General features: G+C 47.7%; 1 protein-coding gene across 3 annotated transcripts in view; it reads left to right on the top strand.

The window, feature by feature from the left end:
• Nucleotides 1-23,995, top strand: part of TBC1D22A (TBC1 domain family member 22A) — a 320,481-nt gene that overhangs the window by 197,223 nt on the left and 99,263 nt on the right. For all 3 annotated transcript variants that reach the window (XM_082422201.1, XM_082422202.1, XM_082422203.1), the window contains one exon: nt 9,208-9,283. In XM_082422201.1, coding sequence (XP_082278327.1) covers nt 9,208-9,283 — 76 coding nt within the window. The remainder of the gene's footprint in view (nt 1-9,207; nt 9,284-23,995) is intronic.

Below are 23,995 nucleotides of genomic sequence, written 5' to 3'. Positions count from 1 at the left end.
TTTTAAAAGAGTTTTACATCTCTGTTCATGAGGAATACAATTGACTCTTGAACAACACAGGTTTGAACTGTGCAGGTCCACTTACACGTGCTTTTTTTTTTTTTCCTCAATTAAATACGGGTAGTACTGCATGATCCAGGGTTTGCTGAATCCACAGATACAGCACTGCAGATACAGAGGGCTGACTATGCGACTTGAGCATCTATGGATTTTGGTATCCATGGGGGCTCCTGGAACCAACCCCCTTTGTATACCGAGGGATGACAGTATTGTCTTCCATTTTCTTTTCTTCTGTGTATTCTCTTTCTCTGTTTTGGCATTAGGGAAATGGTGATTTCATAAAATGCTCCTGTGATTTCTGAAAGAATTTGTGCAAGATTGGTATTGTGTTTTTCTTAAATACTTGATAGAATTCAACAGTGAAGCCATCTTGGCCTGGAACTTTCTTTGTGGGAAAGTTTTAAGTACAAATTCAATTTCTGCTCTGGGTAGGGCTCCAGATTTTCTATTTCTTTTCTTGTCAGTTTTGATAATTTGTGTATTTTAAAGAATTTGGTCATTTTAAACAATTGTAATTTATTGACATACTGTTGTTTACAATATTCCCTAATTCTTTTAATGTCTATAAGGACTAAAGTGATGTCTTCAATTCCTAAAATTGGTAATTAAACTAATTGATATGTGTCTTGAGATCTGTCACATAGTCTATCTTGATGAATGTTTCATGTGTCCTTGAGGAGAATGTGTGTTCTGCTTTTGGGGGGAAGTTTCTGTAAATATCAGTTAGGTCATGTTGGTTGATATGTAGTGTTTTTCCTGTCTTCTCTACCCTTACTGATTTTCCATCTGCTTTTTCTATCAATTGCTGAGTGAGGACTTCTGGAATTTCCAACTATAATGGTTGATTTGTCTCTTCTTTTAGTTTTGTGAGGTTTTGCTTCATGTTGTTTGAATCTTGGTTATTAGATACACACACATGTAGGATGATTATGTTTTCTTGATGAATTTATATGCTTATTGTTATGAAATATTCCTCTGTTTCTGGTTATATCCCCTGTCCTCGATTCCAGTTCCTCTGATATTAATATAGCCATTCCATCTTCCCTATGATTAGTATTTCCTTGGTGTGTCTTTTCCATCCCTTTGCTTTTAATCTATTTGTCTTCTTATTTAAAGCACATTTCTTGTAGACAGCTTATAGTTGGATTTTGCTTTCCTACCCTTTTAGTGTGTGTTTAGTTCATTTACATTCATGTAATTGTTTATATGGCTGGGGTTTATGCTGCCATTTTGTTATTTATTTTCTATTCATTTCATCTTATTTCCTCCCTTTTTCCTCCCTTCTTTTGCATGCATTGGGTACTTTTTAAATTAATGGACCCTGTTTTTTAGGGCAGTTTCAGGTTTACAGAAATATTGAGCAGGAAGTACAGAGAGTTTGATATACTCTGTTGCCACCTCCTCACACACACAAGGTTTCTCCTGTTATTGACATCTTGCGTTCATGTGGTGCCTTTGTTACAGTTGATGAGCCAGTATCCATATGTCATTATTAACTAAAGTCCATAGTTGACATTGGGGTTGCCTCTCTGTGCTGCACATTCTGTGGGTTTGGACAAATGTATAATGACATGTATCCACCATTATGGTATCACACAGAGTAGTTTCACTGCCCTAAAAATCCTCTGTGCTCCACCTGTTCATCCCTCCCTCTCCCTGAACCCTTGACAACCACTGGTCTTTTCACTGTCTCCATGGTTTTGCCTCTTCCAGAATGTCATTTCCGTGGAACCACACAGTGTTTAATCTTTTCAGACCGGCTCCTTTCACTCAGGGAGACTTTCTTATTATTCTTGTTAGTTTTCACTCTGGCTTATCGGCCATCTCTCCTCTCCCCACCTTTCTTTCAGTTAGTGGTTACTTTTTATAGCACGTATTTATAACTTACCTAGACTCCCTTCAAATACTGTTGATCTTGGCGAGACAGCAGTGAGCGGTGCCTTGAAGCGAGATCTTAGTTCCCTGCCCAGGAAGTGCACCTGGGCAGCCTGGGTGAAAACCAGGAACCCCAGCCACTAGACCAACTAGGGCTAGAGGCTAGAAGCAAAGCTGCCGTGGCGTTTGCCCCCGTTGAAAAATGCATTTCTCAAGGAGGCAGAAACTGTAAAAACAGGTACAAAGTTTATTATTAGAGACACAGCACAACAAGTGGGAGAGCACACAGAGAAACAGTTTGCTTAGTTAAGACAGAAGCAGGACAGAGATGCACACGGGGAGAGAAAGGGTGTGGGCGTCCCCCCTAATGAGGAGGAGTCCAGTAAAGAGGGGGTGAAGTCATTCATATCGGGCAGTTCTTCCGGGTCTCTGTTTACCTTTGGCCAATCATCTGGTTTCTTCTTCCACACGTGACCTGCCCTAGGCCCCTCCCCAGCATGCGTGCGCAAATTTTTTCCAAGATGGGGTTTCAGCCCAGAGGCCTATGGGACGGCCTTAGCATCACCTGTTATGGGGTGGTGCCCCCTCCTTTTTGACCCCCAAGGAGGCTTTCTGCGCGTGTGCAATCGGGGAGGTTTCCTTGACCTCAGGAATGGTCATCTTATCTCCTTACTCCGGCAGACCTCAGCTCCTGCTATTAACTTCGGCCTTGGAGTGTCTGGAGAAACAAAGCTCCAATTTACTCCGCCTGTCAGACTCCAGCTGTCCAGCCCAGGGGCCCATCTACCTCTGCCTCACTGGTACACCACCTTCTGCTGCTGGCAGGCCCGTGTCTGAACGCAGGCATTCAGCATTTCCCGTTTCCCCCGCAGTTTACAGGAGGAGCACTGGCTCCTCTGCCAGGGCTGGGGGAGCCTTCAGCCTTCACCACGTCCCATGTCCGATGTCACTGGGGAAGCTGGGGAAGGAGTGGGCGGCTGGGCGGGCGGGCTCACCCTTGGTGTGGACGCTGTCTGGGCTCCTTGAGAGATAGCAACTCACTTCACAACCCCAGCGCCTTGGGAAGGAGCCGTTCCTCACCATTTTACAGATGTGAAAACAGAAGATCAGAGAAACTAGGCTCGCGGGTGGGAAAAGAGTTGGCTTGATAGATTTTTACAATGCTCTTCCATCTGAGAAACATGCCACGGAGCTCTGTCCTTGTCCTCGTCCTTCTCCCCTCTTCCCAGAGACCGTGGCGAAGACGTGGAGGGTGTGAGTTTACCCACTGCCTCTCAGCTTGGAAGGACAGCTAATGTGATCGATGACACGATCAAGGTGCAGAATGAGTTCCACTGACTGCAGTTCCGGCTGAGAGCCAATCAAATAAACGAGCTCACAGGAATAAGTGAGAAGCCCTACGTTCAAGTTCACAAAACCAAGCAGTACAGTTCGTTGAATGCAGCCTGGACAGCCTGGGTTGACTGCGTCGCCAGTGGGACGCTCTCATGGCTCTCGTGCCCAGATTCTGGCTTTGGTCTTGTAGCTGACCTCTCGCATCCTCGCTGGCCCCTTCTGTTACGCCCCACCTTGCGGCCAGAGTCATCTTTTCCAAATGCAAATCTCGTAACCGTGGTGGCTCCCCATTTCCGTGTCAGTAGCTTCCTTCTGTAGCTTTGCTGGGGTCTCACCCTTCGCTCCCCACGTGGCCTTTCAGCCTCGGAATGGTCTTCTCCCGTCAACCCCAGCTTCCCTGCAGCCCCTCCCGCCGCACTGGCCTTCATTCCACACCTGGAGTGTGCCTAGCTTCCTTCTCCCTGTGTCTCGGCCTGGGCCTCACGTCCTCTGCTCGCAGAGGTCAGGTCAGGCCCCCGTTCCATGCCATGACGGCTGGGCTCCCCAGGGCACAGCGAGCCCCCATGCGCATTTGCGTGGTCTGCGTGATGAACATTTGCTTAACGACCAGACCGTCATCTCTGGACAGAAGGCCCGTGCTGTTCTCCTGCCCAGCTGTGTTGGGAGGCCTAGGACTGCCCCCGGGTCCCGTGACTCCCAGCATGTAGCTGTGCTCCTGGCTATGATTCCTCCCAGCGCGGTCGTGTGAGGTGGCAGCGGCCAAGGGAGAAGGCCCAGGGGGACCCAGGCGCCAGCTGCCCGGAGTCCTGCCCTGGTGGAGTCGCAGGAGACGCCTAACTCCCCAGCGACGAGTTGGCACCGTCTGCCAGGAGCTTGGTAGAGGCTCTGCGCCCGGGGTCTGTACCGAGGCTGTTCACATAGGTACCTCTGCCTGGCACGGACCGGCAGGAAAGCAGGAGCTCGGCGTAAACCACAGTGCTCAGCTGAGGCCAGCGAGCCATTCCTGCTGGTTCGGGAGAGGTGGGGACACCCAAAATTCCCGGTCCCAGGCGCTGGCTGAGGGAGGGCCGACCTGGCAAACGGGCCTGTCTCAGGATGGCGGTCTCCGGCCTGCTTTTCCGCACCGTCTCTGCTCCGGCCTCGGGGTATCGTCTCACGCACGAGGCACGCAGGCAGTGTTTACCGCACGGAGGGAAGAGCTCCCAGTCTGCTGCAGTTCTGTCTTGTAGGGTTGATGCATCAGTTGCACGGATTGGGTCATCAGGGTGCCTGAAATGGCGCCTTGTACCGCTGAGTTGTTCCAGACGCAGGTCCAGGGCAGGTGAGGGAGGCCAGTGTGGGTTGAGCCTGAGAAGGCAGCTTTCTCGGAGTGAGACTGGCCAGGAAAGGGGTGTGGGACTTGCTGAGGGCTTGCATCTCTGGTCTGGGGGCACAGCCCCTTGTCAGAGGTAAGAGGGATTCTCAGTTCTCTGGGAGCTGGGAGTTTTAATAGGCAGGTGCTGGGGTCCTTCCGGCTAAGCCGATATGAGTGTATCTTCCAGCTCTTCTCTGAAATGCTCCTTCAGAAGAGTTGATTCTGCTTGTCAGCTGAAGAGTGTGGAAAATGCTGTTTGTTATTGCTGGAGGGTGAGGCGGGAACAGCAGCATGTGCGAGGCAAGCCTGGTGTGCATTTTTTGATTTTTTTCTGTGAAAAGGTAAGCAGAAAGGTAAAGTCCGTCTGCTACGGACTTCACTTTCTGTAAAACATTTCCCAAAAGGTCGTTGTATTCTTCAGACCGTCCTTCCTTCCCTCTGACCCGTAAGTTTTACATATTCTATCGTTTCTTAAAGACACAAAATCAAATCTCAGTTTGAAAGCATATGCATGTTTACTTTTCATGGAGTATTGTTAATATTATGACTATTACTATTTCTGTAAATATACCACATTCTTATTTACTTTCTATTTTGCCTGCCTAGTCATACATCTATTCAACAGACATTTTCTGTGCCAGGTGTGTTGCCGGCGCGGGTTTGGATGGCATGCTGGGGTGGCGCCCCTGCCTGAAGTGGGCAGAACCCACGGTCTCATCAGGGGCGCTGGTGGAGCCCTGCTGGGCAGCCTGAGTGCCAAGTGCCTCTCCTGAGGCCGCAGAACATTCTTTTCCCCTCACACCTTCCATCTCAGCCTCTGGCTCTGGAATGTCCTTGGTGTGCCCTTCAAAGGCTTCCTGGCTGCTAAGCGGGGCCGTCCTCAGCCGACCACACTGTGCCCCTTCTGAAGGCTGGTCTTCTCTGCCCCCCGCTCCCTGCCTAAATCCAGATGCCAAGGCCACACCTGTCAATCTTCTCAGGTCCTTTCACAATACAGATTTTTTTTTTATACTCTCGGGTGTCATTGTTTTCTTATTATTTGGATTTTCAAGAGAACTCATCTCCCCTACCTGGGTTTTGAACAAACTGAGAAATAAAATAGTGGCAGATGGTCAAAGAATAACTTTTATTTCTTCTAAATGAGAAGCTTGAAATCCTGTCTTAGTGTGAGAGCCAAATAACCTGGCTGACTGAATCCCAGGATCATTCAGGCTGACCCACCCTGTCAGAGCCAGTGCTGGGCCTGGGCAGGACCCCCCCACGTGCATCAGAGCTGTACCAGGAAGCAGCCTTCTGGGGGTTGGGGGGAGCAGTCTTCTTGGGGGAACAGCCTTCCCGGGGTGGGAGCAGCCTTCCTGAGGGAGCAGACTTCCTGGGGGAGCAGCGTCCCTAGGGAAGCAACCTTCCCAGGGGGAGCAGCCTTCCCAGGGGGAGCAACCTTCCCAGGGGGAGCAGCCTTCCCTGGGGGAGCAGCCTTCCCGGGGTGGGAGCAGCCTTCCCAGGGGGAGCAGCCTTCCTAGGAGGAGCAGCCTTCCCGGGGTGGGAGCAGCCTTCCTGGGGTGGGAGCAGCCTTCCCTGGGGGAGCAGCCTTCCCCAGGGGAGCGGTTTTCTTGGGGGAGCAACCTTCCTGGGGGGAGCAGCCTTCCAAAGGGGAGCAACCTTCCCAAGGGGAGCAGCCTTCCCTGGGGGAGCAGCTTTCTTGGGGGAACAGTCTTTCTGTGGGGAGCAGCCTTCCCCCGGGGGAGCAGCCTTCCTGGGGGATCAGCCGATTCTGAGAGCTGGAAGGAGGGCTGAACCTACTGGCTGTTTAGTCTCCCAGGCTTAGCAGTTGAAGTTGCCTTCTTGGGGTGAGTATTTCTGGGGCTGGAGATAGTGCAGGAGAGGCACCAACTGAGTTCCCTCCACTGGGAAGCAGACCCCGGGTTTGAGAGTGCTTCCTTCAGCTGGCTGTTTGCGTAACCATTAGGTCCCTTCTCGGCCAGGGGTGTGGCCCGCCTTGGAGCCCACAGCCCATCGGGACAGGCCAGCCCCCAGTGGAACCCCCGCTCCTTTGAGGATTCTCTTGGGACGCCGGGGAGAGGGCATTAGAGCCTGGTCCTGATGGCTTTGAAACGTGTCAGAATTGAACATTAATTCGATAATCTGTAAGGCCTCTACCTAAGGCTGCAAAACCACTCTTAGTTTATTTCTCATCCTTAATTATGTCCTGCTTGACTGTTCCACCTGGCTCATCAGAAATTCCACCATGAGGTGAAATGCCAGTGTATAAGCTTCCAACTACACAGCATGCCCCGAATTCGAGTATAAATCTCCTTGTGTTACCCAGTTTCAGAGAGAAATTGTCTTAAAGGCCAACCCTTATAAGTTCAAGTCCAAAGCCAGAATTTCCATTACCCATTAATGTCTAAGTCCGTGAAAGCTCACGGCTTGTGCTTACCTTGTGCTGCTGCTGCCCTGTCTCGGCCGGAGGGGCGCCCGGTGTCTCACCGGGACACGCACGGGCCTTTCAGGGCCCAGAGGACCTGTCCATTGAGCGCCAGACTGTGAAAGCCCTCGCGTCACAAGACTTCAAAGTGTGGCAAAGCCCGCAAGCTTGTCGCCGCGTCTAGAGGACACATCACGCCAGGCCCCTGTGGCAGCCGCCCCGGGAGCACCGTCGCCCTGCGCAGAGCAGGGCGCACGTGGGACCTCAGCGTTGCTCTGGGTCGGGGCACCGCACGGAGCTGTCCTCGGTTTTGCCCTCGCGGGGATGTGACAGTTGGATCCAGAGGCTGTCGCTTGAAATCGACTTGGGGGAAACCTCAGCGAGAAGTTAGGTGTGAGTCTGCTCATTTTCTGTTTCTGCGGGAAGGAGATCCTTGTTGCCTTGTAGGCATTTTAAGTTCTGTGTCATCGTGCTGCCGCTCCTGCTCTAGCTAGGAGGGGTGTGTGTGCGTGTGTGCGCACGTGTGTTAAACCCAGAGAGCGCCGACCGTGCCGGGATCGGGGCCCTCCACGTCTGACTGCTCAGCCTTAGACGCTGCTGCTGGTGTGAAGGTCCTCCTCTCCCCCATGCTGTGTCGTTGGAGCCCCCCTCGCAGGTCCTGGGGCGGGTGGCACCGGGAGTGCTGTTCCCACGTCCCTGGGGCCTCCCCCGTGCCTCCCTGAGGACAAGCCATCCTCTCCCAACACCGGCCCAGCAGGAGCTCCCCTGAACCGCCGGGGCCCGAGGCCCCACGCGCTCACTCGAGTTCAAGGACCCGCAGGCGCAGCGCGTCGTGGCTTGAAACAACACACGTTTGTTACCTCATCGTCCTGGAGGCCAGAAGGCTGCCATGCACCTGGGGTGCTGGATCAAGGTGTAGATCAAGGCGTGGGCAGGGCTGCGTCCCTTCTGGGGCTTCAGGGAATAATTCGCTCCTTGGTCTCTTTCGAGCCTGTGTTGCTCGGGTGGTGGCGCCTTTGCCCGCCTTCCACGTCCGCGGTGGCGAGTCAAGCGTCCTCGCAGCTCTGACTCTGACTCTCCTGTCTCCTCCTCCACCGTCAAGGGCCCCGGGTCACACTGGGCCCGCCTGGGCCATCCAGGGTGCTTCCCCTGGTTCAGTCCCTGGCTTAGCAATCTTTGTCCCCCTTGCCTGGCTCCAGGAGTGTGCCCTGGACGTCTCACATGCATCTTACATCTTACCTGCACTGTAAGTGCATCGCTGCAGGAGTCCGGTTGAAACCCTCATTCTGCAAACGGTCCCTGAGCGCCGGCAGAGGCTCCTGAGGGCGGTTCTGTGGGGATGCCCTGGGGCGGGACACGGAGGGCGCCACCTTGTCCTCCGGCTGGTTTGTGTTCTCAGGTGATGGCAGTGGGCACCGGGCCTCCTGTCCCCGAGCCTTCATGCACCTGCCACTCACAGTGCTTCCGGAAGCCTCAGAGCAGCCCTACACGTCGGCACTGTCATTCTCACCTTATAGATAATGAAACTGCAGCCCAGAGGGGTGGTGTTACTTGCCAGCGTCACACAGCATCTACGTGATAGAGCTGGGCTCTCGTTCCAGGTCTGCCTGACTGGAGACCCCCCTCCCCCCGCCCAGTGCCCACACTGGTTTTCCTGTCTTAGTTTATGAACTTCTTCACCTGAGTTCACTGAGACTGAAGTCCCATGTTCACTCTGCGCTCACGCAGTGACCACGTCCTTGGCCCTGGGACGGCCGGCGTGACGCTGGTACTGCCAGGTCGCTGTTACAGGTCGGCTCCCCTGCAGCGCTGAGGGCTTTGCCCCTGTGCCAGCCAGAGCAACTTCCGGCAGACTCTGGCCCTCAGTGAGCTGTCTGTTCAATTTAAATGTAAATGTATGCATTTACATATAGACACGCCCCATTAAACGTTCCTGAGATTGGTGTGTTCCCCTCTGACATCACAGGGTGTCAGACTTCACCTTCTGGTTTGTGCTGCACACTGGTGGTGTAACGCAGCCTAATGCCTTGTGCGTTGATCACTTTTTGAATCTGTTATGTTGTGAAAGTGTTCACCTTTGTTCCCGCTGCCTTTTTCCCCTTTGGAAAGCGGGTTTTATTTTCCATGCATATGATATTCGTTGTTATTTTTCCCTTAGGACAACTACACATTTGCTCAACCTGGGATTCAAATGAAAGTGAAAATCTTGGAAGAACTCGTGAGCCGGATCGATGGTAAGCCAGCTTCCTGGGCTCCCCTTTCCCTGCGGGGCGGGGGAGAAGGTGGTGGAAGGCTCAGGACTCGCCGGCCATCAGCTGACAGGATGCCGTCCTCGCCCAGCCCGTGGCCCCTGGCTTGCGCCTTCCACGCATCCTTCTGAGGCCACCCGCCGCTGGAGCAGGAGCCGCTGCCATTCCTTTTACGAAGGCGATATAATCAGAATTCAGTGCCGTCACTTTGCAGGAAGTAATGAGTGCGTCCTAGAAGCAGGCAGCTCTTACTCCTTATTAAGCCCGGTGATTGTCATAATCTGGGTGACAGCCGGGTTGTTTATGGCCGTCCTCTGGCACACTGTTCCTGCCTCTGCACACATTTTGCTATCAAGGATGCTGGCGTAATTTCTCCACGGAATCCAATTAATTACCGAGTCTGAAAATAGCATCTTTAATATTACAGAAAAATTATAGTACGTGCTCGGCCATTTTAGATTATGCTTTCATGTTTAAGTGGGGGCTTTGAAATACTTTCTCCCCTCATCCTTAAAATAATTCCCCCTATGATGTGCTGACTGTCATATTGCAATAGCAGAGTTTAATTAAAGTTGAGAGATAATGCTGCCCATTCCAAGCATACTCTCCTGATAGTTTGTTAAATTAATGAACAGAGCACTAACGGAGGGATACCAAGCAGACTCGGGCATGGATTTGTGACACCAGCTGGCTGGTCAGTGGTGATGTGCAGAGAAGACACAGGCTGTGCCATCAGGAGCCCTGTGTGAGCTTGGTGGGTGACTTCACTGAACCTGCAGAGAAATCGTACTTTGCTTAAAACGTAGACACGCCGCCCGTGTTCCAGGGCTGCCTTCCAAGGACAGGCATATCCCGGCGTCTCTTCCCCTTGCTGTACCTTCAGCAGTAGAAAGTATATCGGTAATCATCTTCCCAAGAAAGGCACTTGGTTTGGGAAATGATGGAATGACATTATAAAATGGAATCATACAAATTATCAACTCCATTCTGTTCCTTGATTGAACCTGATTTTCAGTTGTATCTAATGGTTATTACCTAATTTCCATATTATGAAGTTCTACACAGTTCTTCCACTAATACTTTGATTCAGTGTATTTAGCTGCTTTGCAGCTACCTATTCAAAGTACTGTTTTTGGCTTATGTAACTGCATTTATGTACATTTATGCTTAACTTCATGGGGAGATCTTTGTTGGACGCTCTTGGGTTTTTTCCCTGCTAGCAGTTTCACACCTTTCCCCCAGCCTCGTTTTGTTCTTTGAAATACGATTTGCAGGAGCTGTGAATTACACTTCCTTAGCAGTTCTTCTTTTCCTCCTGTGTCTCTTAGAAGGCAGATTTTGTATTTTTGTGGAGGTTGGAAAGTTGCGGTTGGTGCTTATTTGTTCCAGGGTTGCAGTCTGGGAAATAGTTGAGTTGATTTTCTCTGGTGCTGTGGTTTAGAAGAAGCACATCACAGGTTTGCTGGATGATGGTTTAAAAGAACAGCAGCAGCAACCAGAGGAATCCCAACCGGATCTGGGCTTTTCAGTAAATCCCGTTTTTATTTTCCTGCAGCTTCTGAGGAGGGCATTTTCATTCTGTGGTTGTTTTGTTTAAATGATCAGTTCTTCACAACATAGGAGGCTCTTTTTGGTAATCGGTTAGACTTTGTAATCTGTTTGTAACTCTTCTTCCAATGAAACCTGGAAGAACATCTGTGATGGCCTCAGAAGAAGAATTCCCAGGCTTTTCAAGCAGGAAGTATCAGAATTGACAGAGTTTGGGCTGTTACCCCTCAGCAGCCCCGGGGAGAAGTGTCCATAGGCCCCCTTCTCTCACTTTCCTCCTGGAGAAAGAATTTGTGGTCTTGGGACTGTGCAGGGACGGCAAGGATTTTATTAAAGGCAGGATACGCTAGGAAGAAAATATTGCTTTAAAAAACAACAACAAAAAAAACCACTGCCCCATTTTTGCATTTCAGGGCAAGGACAGCATTGATTTCAGAACTGTTTGGCAATTTGGTGAAGGAACACCATTTCATGGACCTGTTATTAAGAAAGCTGAGGTTTCATGGGCTTGACCCAGATGGGAATAGTTTAGAAAAGAGCTAAATTGCTACACAAGGAAAAGTGAGAGGAATTTTGGGGTTCCAGTAGTAGTGTTGTAAGTCAGGAGAGAATGGAGAGGGAGAGGAGGGCAGAGGCCCAGGGGTACAGGAGGGTGGCAGCGAGGGGAGGGCAGCGAGGGGAGGGGAAGATCAGGAGAGGGTCAGGGTCACTGTCTTATTTTCTAGCTGTGACAACTGGCTAAAGGATTTCTGAAAAGTACTCTTAAGTAGTTTTGTATTTTGAGTAGTGCAGTACCCTACTCTCTGTTACCCCCAAATCTTTAGAAAAAGTCTGTTCCCTAGACAGGAAGGTGGCGTGACTGAAGACAGAGGGTCGTGTCTGTAATGGAGGCCGAGCAGGAAGGTGATGGGCAGCAGCCTGAGAGACCGCCCGGTGGCTGGTAATTGTCTCGAGAGAGGTAGGCTGGCTAGTGAGAAGCCCCAGGGGAGTCTGTAATCTGTGGGGCAGAGCTTTCAGAACTTCCCACACAATGAGAGATGGAGCCTTGAGCCACTGAATTGGCAATGTCAAAGGTGAGAGTAGGAGGACCTTCCACTGCCAGTGGTGGTGGGCTAGGTAATTCCAACCAGATTTCTCACTGAAGAGAGCTAAAAAATGGATAAGATTGTTTTTTAAAGCCAGCAAACAGACAAACAAATGAGGGGTGGTGAGGAAGAATGAAAGAGAGAAAAAAAGAAAACAAAGAAGGTAAAAAGAAAACAAATTTCATAAAAACATTGAACTATGCTAATAGGGAGACAAGAACTTCGGGCCAGATTCTGGAAGAATGCTGGAACCAGAGAGATGAGCCCAGCCCTGAAGGCCACTGTTGTTCTGAGGGTTCTTGCTAATCCAGAAGAAAGAATCCCAACGTGGTTTGTAGTTTTGACAGCTTCATGGAGGGAAAGGATCAAACCATAGCCTACCTGAGGATAGAAGTGCAGAAAATGCCCAGGTACTTTCTGAGACCCAGAAGACCAACTGTCAGGGTGGAACTGAAGTGAAACTGCCCTTGTGGAGTCTTGCAGGACAGGTTTACATCACCTGAGAGGACCAGGGTTGTTTGAACCTTGATTACGGCACTTCTCTACTGGAGTAGAGTGCTTGGGAGAAGCAAAAAAAAAAATCTTTTCTGGAGGAAGTTACCAGAAAGTTGTTCCTCAAATTGTTTCTGCTTTTTTTTTTTTCCATATAAAATGATCTACACATAGTCAAAGATACACACACATTCAAGACTTCCTAAGTGAGAACAAACAGAAACAACAGATAACAGAAACAGGCCCACAAGATGTTAAGTTTCTGTAATTCTTATGCATAGACCATGAAACTATTTTCCTTACTATGTATGAAGAAATATAAAAAAGAGAATCTTGAGAATGTTTGCCATGGCAGTGGGAAACTATATGATTTTACATAAAAGATTTGAAAAATACAGTAACCAAATTAAAAAGTCAGTGGGCATATTTAACACATTACACATAGCTATAGAGAAAGTTAGTGAACTGGAAGATGGGTTGGAAGAAAATAGCCAAAACATAACATGGAGAGATAAGAATATGCAAAATATAGAAAGTAAGAGATATAGAAGGTATGGTTAGAGAGCCTCATATGTACTTATTTGGAGTCATAGAAGGAGAGGAGGGAGAGTGAGTAAGAATCTGAAGAGATAATGATTCATTGTTTTCCAAAAGTACTGAAATAAACCAATTCACAGATTGAAGAGCCCATTGAATCTTCAGGAGAATAAAGAGAAAACTGTATGTAAACACATCATAGTAAAATTCAATTGAAGACTAATTCTTGAGGCAGCGAGAGTAAGAGATTATTTTCTAAGAATGGCTGTCTGAGAACTGTCTTCTCAACGAAAGGACAAGAAGATATGTTCAATGTGCAGGAAGAATGATAACTGTCACCGTAGTGTCGACATCCAGCAGAAATACCCTTCAAGAATGAATTTGAAAGTCCAAGAGGCCACCTAAATCTGAATTGTTTCTCACTGCCTCCAAGAAGCTGTGTAATCACGAAGGAAAGCAGACGAAGCCCACACACCTACCCTTGCAGCATAAGCAGGCGACCACAATTACTGTGAACTTCAGCGCCCTTGGAAATCGGCAGGTCAGCACCCCATCCAGCCTGGGGAGAGTCAGGTGGTCAGTGGGAAAAGGAGTGGGTATATGGGCAGCTTAGGAGTAGAACCAGATGAAATCACCACAGGAAGATGAAATCCCACCGAGAATGGGAAAATGCTGAGACTGGGTCTGAGGTCTGGGAGATCAAAGCACTGGCTCTTGGGAAATTGGAAAGGATTTGGGAGTTCTGGATGAGTGTCTGCTATGACCTTAGCAGAACCCATTTCTAACAGTTACCTGCCTCTACGAGGTGAATTCTTAGGTCACATTTTTTCGGCGAGGGCTTGCCTAGGGATTTCTTGTTTCTGTCAAACTGCGCTTTATTTTGGCCCTGGAGCAGAGCAAGCCGCTTCTTGTGCAAATGTGTCACTGCCATAGGCCGGTCCGCCTCCAGCAGGCCACCTCATAGCCCAGCTGAGGGACATTTGGTGTTTCTTTGGAGCACTCTGGCTGCGGGTGGGCAGATGGAAGGATTGAGTCTGGGAGACCAGGGGCAGCAGGTGTTGATAATCGGGTGAGACAGAGCTTATCCGACAAAGGCCAGCGTGTGGCATTGAGGAAGGGGGTGGCCTGGAGTCAGTATTCACGTAGCTCTCATTCGTCCAAAAAGCAGCCTCAGACCTTTTTTTTTTAAAAAACATTGATTTCTTAATCTCTAATCAAACGTAGTTTCTTCTTCTCTCTTGGGGAGAAATAGCTTGAGCCTTGGTGTTAGATGTGGTTCCCGGTCCTCTGTTCTTCTGGGGCCGCCTTGCACGATGCTCAGACTTTTTCTGGGAAAGGCTGTGCACAGAGCTCTCGTTCAGAGAAACGCCAGGCAGCGTCAGCGCTTCCGTGAGACCACCCACCATCGTGTGGTCGTTCGTGTCCAAGCCTCAGGGCCTCCAATAGACAAGGACTGGTTGGTCGGTCTTATTGGCTGCAGCCCGCAAACACTAAGGTCTTCACCACGTCCTCAGGTTCTGCTCACACACGCCGGAGCAGTGGTGGGCGTGTGGGGCCTGCGGTGCTTGTTCCCTGTGCCTGCAGACCCTGGAGGGGACCCGTAAGCAGAGGGGTGCGTGCGCGTGCGCCCTGGGCGAGCAGGTCTGCCTGCCACGCGCGGCAGGATGCTGACGTCCGGGGATGGGTTTTGCACTGGGTGCTGTGCCGTTTCACTCTGACCTGTTTCCCGCATCCCTGTCCCGGGCAGGGGCCAGCCTCCTGCGGTGCCCCTGACTCCCTCTGTGTTGCTGCTGCCTCCCCGCTTCCCCTTCCCTCTCCCATCAGCACCAGCTCCCTCTCCTCTGTGGGCTGCCACCACTCCTTGCCTGAGTGCACACGCTGTGTCCTCTGCTGCTTCGGGGTGGGTTAGACCTGAACCCTCTCGCGCAGTGTCTGAGCACACGGCCTGGCACCAGGAGTGCATCGAAGGCGCGTGTGGGCCAGACTCTGAGTGATAGGGGTAAAAGTCCCCGTTGGGCGGAAGCCAGCTACCACTGTTGCTGGCCAAACAGACCTAACCCTAACCCTAACCCTAACCCTAACCCTAGCCCTGACCCTGACCCTGACCCTGACCCTGACCCTAGCCCTGACCCTGACCCTGACCCTGACCCTGACCCTGGCCCTGGCCCTGGCCCTGGCCCTGACCCTGACCCTGACCCTGACCCTGACCCTAGCCCTGACCCTGACCCTGGCCCTGGCCCTGGCCCTGGCCCTAAGCCCTACAGACAGCCTGTAAACCTCAGCAGCTCAAGCAACACACGTTTGCGTCTCACCCACATGACACATCCTTTGTGGCTTTGCCCAGGGCTCTGGTCTGTGTTGTCCTCACCTGGGGACTCAGGCTGATGGAGCAGCCGCCTTCAGGAGTTTGCTGGCCCAGTTCCTGTGATGGAGGGAAAAACTATGGGGATTGTTCACAGGCTCTTCATGCTTCTGAAAGAAAGTGGCCCCCGGTGCTCGGCTGCATTTCATTGGCCAAACCGAGTCACGTGCTGCAACAAAAGTCAGGAGGAAAGGAAAGGGCCCTCCTGCCTGGGCCGGGCGAGCCTGGCCCCGAGACTGGGGACAGAGTAATGGGTGAGGCATAGAGAGAAGTTCAGAGGTAAGAGCGGGTGCTCTCGGCATTTCTGTTAAATCAGTCTGTTCCCTACTTATGAAACAATTTTTGTACATAAGATTAACAGTTCATGCCAATCATTGAGTAATTTACTGCTTCAATAATAAATATACGTTAACACACCATGGGCTGATAGAATTTCAACGTACAGAGTACTGGAGGAGATTTTCACTCCAGATTACACCTGGAATGTTTACACATATTTGAAAGTGAGATTTCACATTTTTGCCGTGTATCCGAGTGACACACCTTGTACCTTTATTGTCCTTACGTCTGTTACATCTGATGTCAATCTTTGAGGTTGCACGATCCCTAGTTGCCCCCAAGTTCAGCCCTTGGGCTCTTCGAGAGGCTGCAGTCAGAGCCCCTGTGACTGAATCCGGGGACTGGGCCCCCTGTGGGGCAGCCTCACCTTGGATTCTATGCTCATGCATCTTTTGTGACATAAGATAATGTAAATGGAATATTTTTGCTATCTTTTGATTGAAAACACCGTGAGAACCTGTTTCAGTTTTTTTTTTTAATAGATCCTTATTGGAGTATAATTGCTTCACAATACTGTGTTAGTTGATGTTACACAACAAAGCAAATCAGCCATATGCATACACATGTCCCCATATCCCCTCCCTCTTGAGCCTCCCTCCCATCCTCACTATCCCAGCCCTCTAGGTCATCACAAAGCACTGAGCCGATCTCCCTGTGCTATGCTGCTGCTTCCCACCAGCCAACTGTTTTACATTCGGTAGTGTATATATGTCGATACTATTCTCACTTCGCCCCAGCTTTGCCCTCCCACCCCATGTCCTCAAGTCCATTTTCTATGTCTACCTCTTTATTCCTACCCTGCAACTAGGTTCATCAGTACCAATTTTTTTTTTTTTTTTTAGATTCCATATATATGTGTTAGCATACGGTATTTGTTTTTCTCTTTCTGACTTACTTCACTCTGTATGACAGACTCTAGGTCCATCCACCTCACTACAAGTAACTCAATTTCATTTCTTTTTATGGCTGAGTAATATTCCATTGTATATATGTGCCACATCTTGTTTCTCCGTTCATCCGTCGATGGACACTTAGGTTGCTTCCATGTCCTGGCTATTGTAAATAGTACTGCAGTGAACATTGTGGTACATGACTCTTTTTGAATTATGGTTTTCTCAGGGTATATGCCTAGTAGTGGGATTGCTGTGTCATATGGTAGTACTATTTTTCATTTTTCAAGGAACCTCCATACTGTTTTCCATAGTGGTTGTATCAATTTACATTCCCACCAACAGTGCAGGAGGGTTCCCTTTTCTCCACACCCTTTCCAGCATTTATTGTTTCTAGATTTTTTGATAATGGCCATTCTGACTGGCATGAGGTGATACCTCATTGTAGTTTTGATTTGCATTTCTCTAATAAATTGTGATGTTGAGCAGCTTTTCATGTGCCTCTTGGCCATCTGTATGTCTTCCTTGGTGAAATGTCTATTTAGGTCTTCCACCCATTTTTTAATTGGATTGTTTGTTTTTTTTGATATTGAGCTCCATGAGCTGTTTGTATATTTCGGAGATTAACCCTTTGTTGTTTCATCTGCAAATATTTTCTCCCATTCTGAGGGTTGTCTTTTCATCTTGTTTATGGTTTCCTTTGCTGTGCAAAAGCTTTTAAGTTTAATTAAGTCCCATTTGTTTATTTTTGTTTTTATTTCCGTTACTCTAGGAGGTGGGTCAAAAAAGATCTTGCTGTGGTTTATGTCAAAGGGCGTTTTTCCTATGTTTTCCTCTAAGAGTTTTATAGTGTTTGGTCTTACATTTAAGTCTTTAATCCGTTTGGAGTTTATTTTTGTGTATGGTGTCAGGTAGTGTTCTAATTTCATTCTTTTACATGTAGCTGTCTAGATTTCCCAGCACCACTTATTGAAGAGGCTGTCTTTTCTCCATTGTATGTTCTTGCTTCCTTTGTTGTAAATTAGGTGCCCGTATGTGCACGGGTTTATCTCTGGGCATTCTGTCCTGTACCATTAATCTATATTTCTGTTTTTGTGCCAGTACATACTGTCTTGATTACTGTAGCTTTGTGGTATAGTTTGAAGTCAGGGAGCCTGATTCCTCCAGCTCTGTTTTTCTTTCTCAAGATTGCTTTGGCTATTCGGGGTCTTTTGTGTTTCCATACGAATTGTAAAATTTTTTGTTCTAATTCTGTGAAGAATGCCATTGGGAGTTTGATAGGGATTGCACTGAACCTGTAGATTCTTTGGGTAGTATAGTCGTTTTCACAATATTGATTCTTCCAATCCAAGAATATGGTATATTTCTCCATCTGTTTGTGTCATCTTTGATTTCTTTCTTCAGTGTTTTATAGTTTTCTGAGTACAAGTCTTTCTCCTCCTTAGGCAGGTTTATTCCTAGCTATTTTATTCTTTTTGTTGCAGTGGTAAATAGGAGTGTTTCCTTAATTTCTCTTTCTGATTTCTTGTTGTTGGTGTACAGGAATGCCAGAGATTTCTGTGCATTAATTTTGTGTCCTGCAACCTTACCAAATTCATTGATTAGTTCTAATAGTTTTCTGGTGGCATCTTTAGGATTTTCTATATATAGTATCATGTCATTGGCAAACAGTGACAGTTTTACTTCCTCTTTTCCAATTTGTATTCCTTTTATTTCTTTTTCTTCTCTGATTGCTGTGGCTAGGACTTCCAAAACTATGTTGAATAATAGTGACAAGAGTGGACATCCTTGTCTTGTTCCTGATCTTAGAGGAAACACTTTCAGTTTTTCACCATTGAGTATGATGCTTGCTGTGGGTTTGTCATATATGGCCTTTCTTATGTTGAGGTAGGTTCCCTCTGTGCCCATTTTCTGGAGAGTTTTATCATAAATGGGTGTTGAATTTTGTCAAAAGCTTTTTCTGCATCTATTGAGTTGATCATATGGTTTTTATTCCTTAATTTGTTAATGTGGTGTATCACATTGATTGATCTGCATATATTGAAGAATCCTTGCATCACTGGGATAAATCCCACTTGATCATGGTGTATGGTCCTTTTAATGTGCTGTTGGATTCTGTTTGCTAGTATTTTGTTCTGGATTTTTGCATCTATGTTCATCAGTGATATTGGTCTATAATTTTCTTTTTTTGTGATACCTTTTTCTGGTTTTGGTATCAGGGTGATGGTGGCTTTGTAGAATGAATTTGGGAGTGTTCCTTCCTCTGCAATTTTTGGGAAGAGTTTGAGAAGGATCGGTGTTAGCTCTCCTCTAAATGCTTGATAGAATTCACCTGTGAAGCCATCTGGTCCTGGACTTTTGTTTATTGGAAGATTTTTAATTACAGTTTCAATTCCATTACTTGTGATGGGTCTGTTTATATTTTCTAATTCTTTCTGGTTCAGTCTTGGAAAGTTGTAACTTTCCAAGAATTTGTCCATTTCTTAGTGGTTGTCCATTTTATTGGCAAATAGTTGTTTGTAGTAGTCTCTTATAATCCTTTGTATTTCTGCAGTGTCAGTTGTGATTTCTCCTTTTTCATTTGTAATTTTATTGATTTGCATCCTCTCCCTTTTTTTCTTGATGAGTCTGGCTAAGGGTTTATCAATTTTGTTTATCTTCTCAGAGAACCAGCTTTTAGTTTTATTGATCTTTGCTATTGTTTTCTTCGTTTCTATTTCATTTATTTCTGCTCTGATCTTTATGATTTCTTTCCTTCTACTGACTTTGGGTTTTCTTTGTTCTTCTTTCTCTGGTTGTTTTAAGTGTAGGGTTAGATTTTTTATTTGAGATTTTTCTTGTTTCTTGAGGTGAGATTGTATTGCTATAAACTTCCCTCTTAGAACTGCTTTTGCTGCCTTCCATATGTTTTGGATCATCCTGTTTTCATTGTCATTTGTTTCTATGTACTTTTTTATTTCTTCTTTGATTTCTCCAGTGATCTCTTGGGTATTTAGTAGCGCACTGTTTAGCCTCCATGTATTCGTGTTTTTTATAGTTTTTTCTTGTAATTGACTTCCAATCTCATAGTGTTGTGGTCAGAAAAGATGCTTGATATGACTTTCAATTTTCTTAAATTTACTGAGGCTTGATTTGTGACCCAAGATGTGATCTATCCTGGAGAATGTTCCATGTGCACTTTAGAAGAAAGTGTATTCTGCCACTTTTGGGTGGGATGTTCTGTAAATATCAATTAGATCTATCTGGTCTGTTGTGTCATTTAAAGTTTGTGTTTCCTTATTTATTTTCATTTTGGATGATCTGTCCATTGGTGTAAGTGGGGTGTTAAAGTCCCCCACTATTATTGTGTTACTGTCTATTTCTCCTTTCATGGTTGTTAATATTTGCCTTATGTATTGAGATGCTCCTATGTTGGGCGCATAAACATTTATAATTGTTATATCTTCTTCTTGGATTGATCCTTTGATCATTATGTAGTGTCCCTCCTTATCTTTTATAACAATCTTTATTTTAAAGTCTATTTTATCTGATACGAGTGTTGCTACTCCAGCTTTCTTTTGGTTTATATTTGTATGGAATATCTTTTTCCATCCCTTCACTTTCAGTCTGTATGGGTCCCTAGGTCTGAAATGGGTCTCCTGTAGACAGCATATATATGGGTCTTGTTTTTGTATCCATTCAACCAGTCTGTGTCTTTCGGTTGGGGCATTTAATCCATTTACATTCAAGGTTATTATTGATATGTATGTTCCTATTACCATTTTCTTAATTGTTTTGGGTTTGTTTTGTGGGTCTTTTTCTTCTCTTGTGTTTACCACTTAGAGAAGTTTCTTTAACATTTATTGTAAAGCTGGTTTGGCGGTGCTGAATTGTCTTAGCTTTTGCTTGTCTGAAAAGCTTTTGATTTCTCCATCGAATCTGAATGAGATCCTTGCTGGGTAGAGTAATCTTGATTGTAGATTTTTCTCTCTCATCACTTTAAGTATATCCTGCCACTCCCTTCTGGCCTGCAGAGTGTCTGCTGAAAATTCAGCTGATAACCTTATGAGCATTGTTTTGTATGTTATTTTTTGGTTTTTCCTCACGGCTTTTAACATTTTTTCTTTGAATTTAATTTTTGTTAGTTTGATTAATATGTGTCTTGGTGTGTTTTTCCTAGGGTTTATCCTGTATGGGACTCTCTGTGCTTCCTGGACTTGGGTGACTGTTTCCTTTCCCATGTTAAGGAAGTTTTCAACTATAATCTCTTCAAATATGTTCTCAGACCCTTTCTTTTTCCCTTCTTCTTCTGGGACCCCTATAATTTGAATGTTTGTGCGTTTAGTGTTGTCCCAGAGGTCTCTGACATTGTCTTCAGTTCTTTTAATTCTTTTTTCTTTATTTTTCTCCTCGGCAGTTATTTCCACCATTTTGTCTTCCAGCTCACCTATTCGTTCTTCTGCCTCAGTTATTCTGTTATTGATTCCTTCTAGTGTATTTTTCATTTCAGTTATTGTGTTGTTCATCTCTGTTTGTTTGTTCTTTAGTTCTTCTAGATCTTTGTTAAACATTTCTTGGATTTTCTCAATCCGTGCCTCCGTTCTATTTCTGAGATTCTGAATCATCTTTACTATCATTACTCTGAATTCTTTTTCAGGTAGATTGCTATTTCCTCTTCATTTATTTGGTCTTGCAGGTTTTCACCTTGCTCCTTAATCTGTGACATATTTTTTTGCCGTTTTATTTATTTATCTTTTATGAGTGGGATTGTGTTCCTGTCTTACTGGTTCTTTGGCCTGAGGCTTCCAACACTGGGGTTTGTAGGCTATTTGGTAGACCTGGGTCTTGGTAGTGAGATGAGGAACTCCATGAGACCTCACTCCGATGAATATTCCCTGGGGTCTGAGGGTCTCTGTTAGTCCAGTGGTTTGGACTCGGAGCTCCCACCACAGGAGCTTCGGCCCAACCCTGGGCTCGTGAGCCAAGATCCTGCAAGCCGCCTGGGGTGGCAAAAAAGAAAAAAAGAACAAAATAAAAAATAAAATTAGACTAGGAAACTAACAGATATGTTAGGAAGAATATAAAAGTAAAAATATAGATGAATCAACAACTGGAAGGTACATCAGTACCACGATAGTAAAAAAAGAGGAGAAGGAAAAAGAAAAAAAAGGTGTGGGGGGGAAAGGCCTTGGCTGTGGAGGGCGGGGCCTAAGCGAGGGCGAGGTTTGGGTGGTGGGCGGGGCCAATGCTCAGGACCCACAGGGCTGGAAAAGGCCCTGGGCGCTGTGGGTGGGGGGATGGGCTTAGGCTCAAGGAGCAGAAGGGGCCCAGGCGTGCCCCCCACCCCTGGTCTCATGGGGCAGGGACCTCACCTGGGAGCCCAGCAGGCTTCCTGGGCTCGAGTGGGCGGGGCAGTCACCCTCCGCTCCTCTCCTGCTCCTCCTGGATGGCCCCTCCCGCCTGCCTCTCCTGATCTCCCCGGCCTCAGGGGCGCCGATCCTGTCCGGCCTCCACTTCTCCTCCCCCCTCAGTCCCCCAAGTCCTACTGGTTCACTTGTGGGTTCCTCCCATCTCCTTGGGCGCCGGAGTCCCCCACCAGCGGCCGGCAGGTGCCCTAGTTGTGGAGAGACGCTAACTCCGTGTCTTCCCACACCGCCATCTTGACTCCGCCTCCCCTATTTCAGTTTTAAAAAGGAACATTTGAAGATACTCAGCCTCAGCAGACATGTAAATCTGGTTATATCTGTGCTTGGTTTTTCTCAGAACACTTAAAATCAGATCTTAAAGAACTGCTTCACAGACTAGTGAGTTTTCCCGTGGGGAAGGAAACAGACACTGAAAGGGACTTCGGCGCATAGTTCCTGGTGGGGCAGACCCAGCGGAGGGGAAGTGGGAGGAGACAGGCGCGCCCACCCCCTAAAGGCCCGTGACTCCTTTGCAGGCCAAGGTCTGCTGGGCTCTGCCCTTAGCTGTGGAGGGACCATAAAGCCGAGGCCCGGTGGGCCAGGGGGAGGTGGAGAGACCTGGTCATTAGTCAGCCAGTCTGGACCGGATGGCCAGTGAGCATAGCCCAGAGGGAGTTCTCTCCACACTCTAAACTGTCCTAGGGCTGCTTGGGGAGGCCAGAACCACCAACAGAAATGCGCCTTCTCAGGCTTATCCAAGCTCTGCTTTCCCTTTCCTGTAGGAAAAATGGGGACAAATCCTTCCTACCTAATCTTACCAGTGTCAGATTTAGCAAATAAAAATATGGAACACTCAGTTAAATTTGAATTTCAGTTCAATAATGAACCATTTTTTGTTCGTTGGATGCAATATTGGGTACATACTGAAATCCAGAGTTCACTGAGCCTCCTGTATTTTATCTGGCAACTCCACAAAGGGAGAGTTCAAAGTTGCGTCAAGTTGGAATTTAAACTTAGTCCTAAGCTTGAGGCTGCCCTCTTCTTCTAGAGGTTACAGGTGGTGATGAAAATACGGCTCACACATGATGGGTCATTTGAAATTAAAGTATACACATGTGCACACACACATACACGCCAGTAGACACACACACACCCTTACACGTATATGCACACACACGCACCAGTATACACACTCCCCCACACCAGTACACACATACATGCACGCACACTCACACCGACACACACGTACACACCAACCCACGCATGTACCAATGTGCCCACACCCCTCTGCACTCATACATGCCCACTTTAGATGTGGTTCATTTTCTGGGCGGGGCTGCCGTGCTTGAGGTTAGTTACTTTCCCGTTCTGCTGAGGGGCAGACTGACCTCGTTACACATTCCGGCCACCCGACATGTCCACAGGGGGGCAGCCTGTCTCCCGGGAGGGCTTCTTGTTTATGCCAGAGGCTTGGATTGACCTGTACACCAGCTGAGCTCATTTGACTTTCCTCAGTGCAGACATTGTGATGAGGCTGGTCACTAAGTGATTTTTTTAAGTGAAGTTACTCCTCTTCATTTGGTTGGATCAGTTTCTGACTTATTAATCATTATGCTCTGAAAGGCTGGCTTAGGGCCCCTTGACCGTCTGGTGAATATATTCTCAGTCGCCCTGGGGATGGTTGGATTTTTTTTGCACTGACCTTGGATGATGACCTTCGGAGATGTGTTTAGTGTCACTCAAGTCCTCGCGCACAGCCGTGCGGGGCTGCCCGTGCCGCCCGGGACACTCACCTGGTTGATCCCTGGCCATGAGTGCAGGCGGGCTTGTAGGAGGTTCCTGCCTTCCGCCTCCTAACAAGATACCCATCTTCCTCCTCTCTGGTCCACCCTCCACGCTGCTGCTGATGTGATGGCAGTTGGACCTTGCACTCGCGGTGCAGTGGCCTCCAAGGCCCTTCGCAGTTTGATCCCACACCCCTTCATCCTGCAGCCAGCTTTAGGCCGTGCTGAAGCCTGGGGCTGTTTATTTTTCCTTAAGCACGACATGTGACCTCAGCC

Source organism: Balaenoptera physalus (genome assembly GCF_965194825.1).
Source record: "Balaenoptera physalus genome assembly, chromosome: 13".
NCBI lineage: Eukaryota > Metazoa > Chordata > Mammalia > Artiodactyla > Balaenopteridae > Balaenoptera > Balaenoptera physalus.
Note: the sequence above shows the minus strand (reverse complement) of the source record. Positions and strands in the feature narration are given on the sequence as shown.